The sequence below is a fragment of the Triticum dicoccoides genome, chromosome 5A (assembly GCF_002162155.2).
Source record: "Triticum dicoccoides isolate Atlit2015 ecotype Zavitan chromosome 5A, WEW_v2.0, whole genome shotgun sequence".
Lineage (NCBI taxonomy): Eukaryota > Viridiplantae > Streptophyta > Magnoliopsida > Poales > Poaceae > Triticum > Triticum dicoccoides.
The window spans coordinates 324671699-324681611 of record NC_041388.1 but is presented as its reverse complement, the minus strand read 5'-3'; the positions used below and the strand labels follow the sequence as shown (position 1 = coordinate 324681611).

The following is a 9913-nucleotide window of genomic DNA, read 5'->3' as shown; positions in this document are numbered from 1 at the left end:
CATCCCACATCACCCGTTACTCTGCAGATTCCATCCGAGAAAGGATAGGATGCCATAACTTTTGGTTCGAGCATCAAAATTCAAATCCATTTTCACCGTTGGTTTTCTTTCAAAAAGATCTTCAAAACTAGATCTCATATGGATATGTTTCGACAAACTTTTTTCACGAGCAACTTTGGATGCTACAGAGGCAACTTTAGTACTATGAAAAAGCAAGTACTTGTTAGTTGGTCAGTATGACTGTCTATCAGCGGAAAACCCTTCTAAGTTGGTTACCATGACTACCACGTTGACTAGCTTCACCTCTAAGGCTGCTGTTATAACTAGCAAGTATCCTAACACTATGTTTCAGAGGTAGACAACCTAAGCAACAATGATGGATAACTATTCATGGTATTGTAGACAACTAATTAACGATGGCATGCAACTAGGAATCACCAATAGGCAACTATAGCAATGTCGATCAACATATAGTACCCACGATAAGCAGCTAACTAGTATGAACACACCCTCAGCATCAATGGTAGATGACTTCATAATATAGCAATTTAGAAGCAACGGCATACTAGCATTAATGGTAGGGAACTCAGAAGTAGCAGTGAGGAAGTTAGGAGAGTGTTAAAAAAATTAACCAGGACACAAAATGTAGTGAAGTTGCCTATTTGTAGCACTAAAGTTGCCTCTCGTAGAAGGGAAGTTGCTTATGAAAAGTGATGTGATGTTACATACCTCTGTTTTGAAGTTGTTCGTTGTTGCTAATTAGTTGTCTATCATTTCTAACTAGTTGCTTTTAAATGTGGTGAAGTTGTCTACTGTCGGTGTCAAAACCGGCGGATCTCGGGTAGGGGGTCCCGAACTGTGCGTCTAGGCGGATGGTAACAGGAGGCAGGGGACACGATGTTTTACCCAGGTTCGGGCCCTCTTGATGGAGGTAAAACCCTACGTCCTGCTTGATTAATATTGATGATATGGGTAGTACAAAAGTAGATCTACCACGAGATCAGAGAGGCTAAACCCTAGAAGCTAGCCTATGGTATGATTGTCTCTTCCTACGGACTAAAACCCTCCGGTTTATATAGACACCGGAGAGGGCTAGGGTTACATAGAGTCGGTTACAATGGTAGGAGATCTACATATCCGTATCGCCAAGCTTGCCTTCCACGCCAAGGAAAGTCCCTTCCGGACACGGGACGAAGTCTTCAATCTTGTATCTTCATAGTCCAGGAGTCCGGCTATCCGGACACCCCCTAATCCAGGACTCCCTCATCTACCTTATTTGTTTTCTAACATTAATCCTAATTTAGTCCACTTATGTTATAGGAAACTTTATGACCATGGTAGAAAATTTAGGAGAAATATTTACCCTGCATTTACAAAACATGCATAACACATGTTGTATATATGCACCTTCATAACATGAGTTGCCTACTATAGTGCTGAAAGTTGTCTCCATGTAATGTGAAAGTTGCCAGGCGACGATGCCCAGTTGCCTATATACGATGAAAAGTTGTCTACCATGGTTTCTTAGTTGTCTACAATATACTTGCTAGGTAAATTGACTATACACATGGTGCGAGAAAGTTGCTTCCATTTAGCACTAAAGTTGTCTCATCTAGCATCAAAGTTGCTCTAGAAAAATCATCGAAACATATTCATATGAGATCTGGTTTTGAAAAGGTCGTCGCGAGAAACCTAACGGTGAAAATGGATCTTCATTCCGACAATCGGTGCTAAAGTTGTAGCTTTTACAAAATGGAATGAAATAAAATGGGTTGACTTCAACACATGCATGCAGTTAATACTTACGTCATCACATGCGTTAATATTTCTTCCACCTGACAGAGTGGACCGCGTCATGACAAAAAACATGGTTCATATGTCTCCATCACATGGTCATCTTTCAATCATACGGGTGAAAGAGTGAGCGCTTGGAAATATCAAATAGTGCTACACTAGTAAGCATTTAGGTTTACTTTAACATATGATACTCCCTCCGTTCACAAATAGTGCGACGCCTATGAAGCGCTTAGGCACGCTTAGATGCCAGGGAATGAGCAAACACCTCGTCTAGGGCATACCCGAAACTCTAGGCAGCGCAAGATGGAAGTTGTCTACTGGATCAAAAAATCATGTCATATTGCATAGACATTTCAAATGGCACATCTTCCAATGGATAGCAGCTGGATGTTTACTCACTTATATGCTCTAAGGACCTCTTTGATTCGCAGGATTTTGAAAACGCGAGAATAGAAAAAGTATAGGATTGGATTGTCATGCCCACTTGAATCCTAAGGATTAGCAAGGAGTGTTTGATTTCACGGCAAAAGCAAATGAATTGTAAAAAGAGGTTGAAGTAGATGTTAGATTTTCTATGAAATGTAGTACAAAAGATTTCATTGGAAAAATTCCTATGGGATTCAATCCTATGAATCAAAGGACAAACGTAGGAAAAATTTCAAAGGCTTTCAATCCTTCAAAAATCCTATGGAATTCGTTTGAATCAAAGGAGCCCTATATACACATGCAGCACCTCAAATACGCTCTGATAGCCAAAATTGTATATCCGCCAAGGCTGCGCCTAGGGCACTTAAGCGCTAAGCGAAGGCCCACCGCATCGCTTACGCCTAGCGTTTTTTTCCTAACCGTGTGCCACATGTTTCTTTCTTTTTTAGATGGTCAAAGGATGGACAAGACTGATATTTTTAACAGACTGGTTGAAAAATCCTTGAGTCAATCAAAATCGTGAATGACATTCGAAATTGAATACATCAACTGAATGAGAGGGCTCGTTGAGGAATAAAGGGCAAGATCAAAATCAGAAACCATATTCAAAATTGGATACGCCCTAGGGAGCATCGTGAATTAGATGGTGCTTACCTAGAAAAGCCAAATGAATGGAGGAAGTATTCAATTGTCGATTCCACCCCCCACATTAGAGATTTCCATTTCTCACACCCAGTTACTTCCCAATTTTTTCCATCTAAAAAGAATACGAGTACTTCCCATTTGTTTCCACACGTCTCACACGGTCACACCCCATCTCCCAAAACAGAATCTGACACACCGGTGACCGCCCGTCTCCTTCCCTGGGCGAGAATGGAGTCTCCTCTGGTCGACAGGTCGGAGTCGGAGTCGGCGCCGCGGTCGCGCAGACCCAGCGCGGCGGAGAACAACCCTTCGCCCACCTCCTCCTCCGCTGCCTCTAGTGCCGGAGATGCAGACGGCCGCGCCGCCGCCGACGACCACGAAGCGGTGGCTGACCGGCGTCTCGTCAGTAGCAGCAGGTTCGGCCACCTTGCCCTCCGCTGGTTCAGGGTCATGAAGAGCCCGCGGCCAGCAACGATTCCGCCGCCGGCATTGACCGCGGCGCGCACACCGCGCGGACGCTGAACCCGCTCAACGCCGATACCTTCGCCGCGGCCGCTGCCCAATTCGCGGGCGAAGTGGCAGGCTCCCACTACGGTGCCGGTTCTCCCTCTGCATCGACATGAGGTTAAACGTCAGGTATGATTGCGGCAAATTCCACCACATTCTATAGCTTGAATCATGTTGAATCTTGGAGTACTCTGAATCTTGCAATGTAATGTGAATAACTTTCATCAAGTTTGGCTGCTCCATAGATGGACATGGCTATAGGGATGTAGCCTCTTCCAGATCAGTTCAGCGTTGCTAGTTTTTTGTGTGTGTGTGTTTAGCTGATCTTTCATGCCTGTGTCTGCTGGTGCAACATGTTTGTATTACCTGTGAACTTGTTTATCTTCTTGCTCCTTACGCTGTTTGACCCTTGCTGTATGACCTGCTGGCATGTGGTGCCTTTTGTCTGAAAAATTAACTTTGACTAATTTTTTTCAGGTTAAGATAGCTGATCAGAGGACATTTATCTTTGGTTTAACGTTGAGCACCGCTATTGCACTGTTCACCACCATGAAGGTGGAGAGTGTCATGTCCGCCGAAGTCGCAGCTTGGGTAGGTGGAGGCAGCGCAATTGCTTGGTTGTGTGTTAATGGGGGATCAATGTCAATTTGTATGGCCAAAGCATCTTTGAGCAGCGAGCAGCTCAAAACTTGAGTCGTCTTGGAATGATGGGTTTAGCGCTCCTCTATCCATGTACGCATGGTTCTTCCCTCACCTCCTGGGGCTATTCTGGACACTTGTGGCACTGGCTGCTGCACTTCATGGTGTTATGTGGCTTCTGGTACGTTCCCTTATTTTTCAACCAGTCCAATTTATATTTGTATATACTTCGTTAAGTTTGCAGTCATAGGTATTTTTTTGAGGAATGCATTCATATGTATGCTTAGCTACAACCTTACAAGCTAAAGTGTGCTGCTATTAATAACTGCAGAGCTGCTTCCGGCATGATGATGATAGCACCGTCAGATTGAGCGAGGAGGACCTGTGCATGTGCCCGCGGTGCAAACCTTCATGCACCTGCTGCAGCAACCGTGGATCCGGGGCTCATGCTGTTGAGTCCGTGTGAGTGCCAAGACAGTCTGACAATATATATAGCTACAGGTGCTCGTTCAAAAATATGGACCGACTCGATTGCTTCTGTCCATCCCAATTACACTGACATGATGTAAGGCTTCTTAGTTGGCAATGTTTAGTTTCCTTGCATGGGCCGGCGAGAAATATTCAAATGACTAACTCAGTTGTTTCTGTTCAGTCCAAATTCAACCGACATGATGGTTCTGCGGTGGTGTTCTGAACATCATGGGTGAGGAATGACTTTCTGTTTCGTAAGAATCGGCAAGAACCTAAGCAAGAAGTGTGCAAGGACTAACTTGGATGCTTTTGTTCAGTCCAAAATGACTGATTGGCATGATGTAGGTATCTTCTCTAGTTGGAGAATGTCAGTTTTCTTATCAGAATAGAGGGAAACTATTCAAGGACTAGCTTGGTTGCATTGGTTGACATGATGGTAAGTACTCCCTCTGTTCCAGATTATAAGGTGTATTGATTACCGTGCAAGTCAACCATTTGAATGTTGGACCAAGATTATAGAATTAAAAAAAAAATCTGGAATACCTAATAGATAAAATATGAAACTACTTGTCATGATGGATCAAATGATATAAATTTCGTATTGTGGATACTGATAATTTTTTTCTAAAAACCCGGTCAAACATGGAATAGTTTGACTTTTGAAAAAACAAATACAACTTATATAAAGGAACGGAGGGAGTAATATACAAGGTGGTGTTTCGAGTAACCTAGTTGGAGAATGCCCAGTTCCCTTGTAAAGGTCAGAGGAGATCCAGTGACTGAATCAGTTGGTTTGGTCAGTCCAAATTGGATTGACATGAATATGTGGCATTGTTTGGAACTTCTTGGTTGACCTGGATAATATTTGGTTTTCTTGCAATTGCAAGAATCGGTTGAATACTGCACGAGATGATTGAAGCGAAAGGATAGTTCTGGTTTGTTCTATGTTTGCTATTTTAATGAAAAGTATACTTTTCGTCCCTCAACTCTTGGTGAAGTCTAGATTTGGTCCCTCAACTTCAAAACCGGACAACTTGCACCCCCAACTACCGAAACTGGACAAGGTTCGTCCCTGGACTCGGTTTTGACCGGTTTTTGGTGTTGACTCACCCCGGTTTTGGCCGGTGCTCACTCATATTCCTGTAATTTTTTTATATCCGTGAACTTTGAAATTCACATACACTTTTCAAGGTCGCGTATTTTTTTAAAAATAAACATATATTTTTTCAAATCAGTGAACTATTCTGAAATTCGCGTACTTTTTCCAAATCCGTGATTTTTTAACATTTACATACTTTTTCCAAATCCCCGTATTTTCCCAAGTTTGTGTAATTTTATCAAATCCAAGTATTTTTCAAAGCCATGAATTGTTTCTGAAATTCGCATACTTATTTCAAATCCACATGCTTTTCAAAGTCCGCATTTTTTTTCAAATCCATGTTGCTTTTATAATCCATGAACTTTGTATGAAATTCATGTACTTGTTTCAAGTTGAAATAATTTTTGAAATCCACATATTTTTGCGCAAAAGAAGTCCATATCAGCGTACTTTTTTCAAGTTCACATAAAATTTTCAAATTCATGAACTCTTTCAGAAAAATGTACTCGAAAGGTGCATCAATTTTAAAAAATTAAAACTTAAAAAAAACTAAATGAACTTTTAAAAAATATGCATATTTGAAAAAATACATGAACTTGGAAAAAAGTACGCCGATTTAAAAAAAGGTACGCAAAATTTAAAAAGGTTCACGTATTTGAAAAAAGTAACCGAATTTGAAAACAGTACGTGGACTTGGAAAAGGTAGGCAAATTTGAGTCGGAACGGTCAAAACCGGGGCACCAAAACCGGTCAAAACCGTGACCAGGAATGAATCTTGTCCGGTTTGAAAAGTTAAGGGTGCAAGTTGTCCGGTTTTGGAGTTGAGGGACCAAATCTAGACTCCGCCAAGAATTGAGGGACGAAAAGTATACTTTTCTCTAATTAATTTTAGGTCCAGTTATATGCACATTTCTAGCTGCCTATACATTATACACAGATTGCAGTCATATGTCATTTGTGATACTGAACAGATTGCAGTCATATGCACATTTCTAGCTGCCTATACATTATACACTTTCCTTCTTTCTTTTGAAAAAACAACTTGCATGACCAAAGCATGATACAAGAAAGGAGTGTTGTAAGTATCAATAGTAACATATAAAGCTGAACAGATCACCTGTGTTTGTATTTATTACAGAAGTAACACCACACGCTAGCTAATGTTCCTGTTTATTTTCATGCCCTTTCAAAATGATGGCAAAAACACTAAAAGATAACCTGTATCATCATCTCCTGTCTTATTTCAGGACAACTATTTGGCATATGACTATTCATTGTGGTCAGACTACACATTTGTATCTGTGTCTATCCTGCAACTGTCCTCGCCATTTTGAATGTGCTAGTAAAGTATGAAAAGATCTCACTCTTTCACGCGTCACCTTTTTTTTTCGTTCTTTCGAAACCGTGTTCTGTGTCTCCTCTGCATTATGTCCGCCTCTATCTACAGAAAAACAAACGGTTGCTTTGCTGATTCCTGTGTGTACTACAATGCTGTCTGTCTGTCATCCATCGCCGGGACCTGAACATAGATACCAACCCAAGGTCCAGAGTGGTAGTTCGTGTTTCTTTCTTTTCCTGCCTGCTTATATGCCGTTTCCAGTGGGCGCCGACGATGCAAATGGGCTCTCCGGCAGGAGTTCGATCTGGTTGCTGCGATCAGAAACCGAGTCATATGATGAACAACGACGAACTGGCTCGATAACACCAGGTAATGGCAATGCAAGTATCCGAACATATATACAGACACTTGAGAAACTAGTGAGTAGTAATACCTCTCTTGGTCATCGTAGTTGTTGTTGGCCTGTATGGGAGGGGCCTGGCTCTGGCTGGTTGAGACGATGTCATCAAGTTGATCAGCCGTGGAGAGGGGATCCATCGTCCGTCCCACTTCCTTGGAACCTGAAGACGAAACATGATCATCAGAAAGATAAGACACAGAGAGAAAAGACTTGGGAGTTGGCAGCAGCAACCGACCTGCGGATTGGGACTGGGACTGTGAGTGGGAGTTGAAGGGCGCAACGTCCCCGATGCTGCAATCGAAGTAGGTGGCGCACTGCGGCTCTACCACCCGGAGCCCGGCGAGGTGCCTCCTCTCGAGCTCCAGCAGCTGCTGCCTGTCGCGCGCCAGTTGCCTCCTCTCCAGCCTTGGAGAATCATACTGGTCTGCTCCCACAGATTAGTTCATCAGGTACTGTTAGCTAACAAATTTTGATCCGGCCGGTGTTGAAACTGCATTGTTGTTTGTAGGTACTATAGTAGTACCTGGATAGAACTCTGGATCGGTCTCGATCCAGCGTGGAGGGTAGCAATGCGTCGTCGACTTGTTGTTGGTCCTGTCCACACCGCGCACATGAATTACTAAGTTGTATCGTAGCAGAAGTTAGTAGTACTAATTGCTGCTGATTTAGTATAAAATCAGCGACAATTAATATGGATATATAGGATGGAGTAATAAGTTACAGTCGAGTATGAACAGTGTGTATGTTACCTCTCATTGATGCATTTGGTTTTCTCTCTGTAGGCCTTGGCGAGGACCCGTGATCCGCAGATGAAATGCGGGTTGCACCGCATGAGAAGGGCCGTCACAGTCTCCGGGTTCTGGAAGCTCACGAACCCGAACATTCGCTGGTCTTGGCATGGGATCCGAACGTCACGCACCGGCCCGTACTGCCTGCCCGCCGCACAAATCAACAACTTAACGCATAAGCATTCCTAGCACATCGATCGATAGGAAAATGAATGAACGTTACCCGAAATAATTGGCAACGTCGTCCTCGGTGAAGTTACTGTCGGAAGGAAACGTGAGGTATATCTGATGCGAGCTCGCCGGGATCTCCCCTCCCCTGTCGCTCCGGCAATCCGAGTACTTGGCGGCGTCCTCGGCCAGAACCACCGAGTGCTGCCCGTGCGGCCTACGTACAACATTTCCAAGTTCCAACAACAAACATAATGAATAATGATCATGCGCGTACGTACGTCTACGTCCAGAGCCCACTCACCTTTCGATGACCCTGATCTTGTTGAGGCGGGAGAGCAGCTTGGTGAGGCTGAAGCCGGCCTTGCCGTGCCGCTGGCTTTCGGTCAGGTAGCCGTCGGCCTGGAGCCCCTTGCCGTACTTCTCGCCGTAGAGCGTGGGCAGCGACGCGATGGACACCGGCTGCCCGCGCCGCGAGTGGAGCAGCTCCGTGATCTCTATCTCCAGGCTCTCCAGCGACCCCGGCGTGGCGCCCCCGTGGACGTGGTGGTCGACGGCGAACCCGTCCGTGTACACCTGGTGGTGCGAGTAGTGGCAGTTCTGCCCGTTCTTGCAGATGCCCTTGAAGAAGTAGTGGCAGGGCCGTCTCGAGGACACCCCGTTCGACCGCCGTCCGCTCGCCGGAGGAAAGCCCGCGGCGGCGTAGTACCCGCCTCCGCCGCCGTCGCCGAGCGCGCCGTGCCGGCCGCCGCGCAGCCCGTAGTGGGGCTCGGCCGCGGCGGCGGCGTCGACGAACGAGTACTCCTTCTCCGGCGGGGGCGGGGAGTCCGGCGGCCAGTACTGGACGGCGGGGGAGAAATGGCGGAGGCCGGCGGGGTGGGAGCAGACCTGCTGGTAGCCGACGCCGTTGGGCTGGTGGTAGTGGTGGACCGGGGAGGCGGAGAAGCGGGCGTAGATGGCGGCGAGCGTGCCCTTGGCCTCGTAGATGGTGTTGCGCAGCGCGGCGTCGGTGGCGTAGGCGAGGTGCACCAGCTCATCCTCGTCGGGCTCCCGCAGCAGGATGCAGCCGACGATCTTGCTCACGTTGTCCGGCTCCACCTCCTGCACCCGGGAGAAGATGATCTTGGCTAGCTCCGCGGGCTCCATCGCCGCCGCCTGGACATGGATCGGATCGGAGCGCCCTACGTAACCAACCATGAGCCCCTAGAAAAAACCAACAAGTAATCACCACGGATCACTCGACAATGGCTGAAACCCTCGTACCTCCGATACCGACCGATCGAAACGTGCAAGAGATTGATTGCGCACCGGCCGGCCGATCGACGGGAGAGGAGAGACGGCAGGGAAGGGAAGGCCGGCGTCGGCGGGAGGACTGGTGCTGCTGGAGCAGCTCTAGGGTACAAGGAAGGGTGGCGTGCGATTGGATCGGAGAGAGTTTATAGCCGCGGCGCGCGCGTTCGCTGAGGAGAGGATGGCGGAGAGGGAAAATCGGTGTGAAATGGTTGGGTTTTGACTGGGGATGGAGCTAGAGTGCGGCAGATCTGATTCCTGCTATGCCGGGTCCAACCGGAATAAACGCCCCGATAAATCCACGCACAAATATTCATTCCGGCCGTGTGAAATATGCTCTGGAT

The 9913-nt window shown here is 46.2% G+C and overlaps 1 protein-coding gene and 1 long non-coding RNA gene across 2 annotated transcripts; one reads left to right on the top strand and one right to left on the bottom strand.

The window, feature by feature from the left end:
- Positions 1 to 3055: 3055 nt before the first annotated feature.
- Positions 3056 to 4780, top strand: LOC119301267. The gene is made up of 4 exons (XR_005146996.1): positions 3056 to 3504; positions 3853 to 4195; positions 4346 to 4579; positions 4667 to 4780. It is a non-coding gene; the product is annotated as an uncharacterized LOC119301267 (long non-coding RNA).
- Positions 4781 to 6807: 2027 nt separating this feature from the next.
- Positions 6808 to 9654, bottom strand: LOC119299491 (zinc finger CCCH domain-containing protein 54-like). Its single transcript, XM_037576710.1, has 8 exons — positions 9556 to 9654; positions 8584 to 9482; positions 8335 to 8496; positions 8073 to 8255; positions 7847 to 7917; positions 7559 to 7747; positions 7357 to 7483; positions 6808 to 7234 (listed from the first exon to the last, which is right to left on the bottom strand). The coding sequence occupies exons 2-8, from the start codon at positions 9474 to 9476 to the stop codon at positions 7168 to 7170; spliced, it is 1692 nt and encodes a 563-aa protein (XP_037432607.1). The 5' UTR covers positions 9477 to 9482; positions 9556 to 9654; the 3' UTR covers positions 6808 to 7167.
- Between the last annotated feature and the right edge of the window lie 259 nt (positions 9655 to 9913).

What these genes read in the sequence shown, in the direction of transcription:
- LOC119299491 (XM_037576710.1), bottom strand. Translation starts at nt 9,476, where the DNA reads ATGGTTGGTTACGTAGGGCGCTCCGATCCGATCCATGTCCAGGCGGCG. An exon ending in CGATCCAGAGTTCTATCCAG is followed by an intron (nt 7,748 to 7,846) that starts GTACTACTATAG and finishes CTGTGGGAGCAG; the next exon opens with ACCAGTATGATTCTCCAAGG. An exon ending in AACTACGATGACCAAGAGAG is followed by an intron (nt 7,235 to 7,356) that starts GTATTACTACTC and finishes TTCTGATCGCAG; the next exon opens with CAACCAGATCGAACTCCTGC.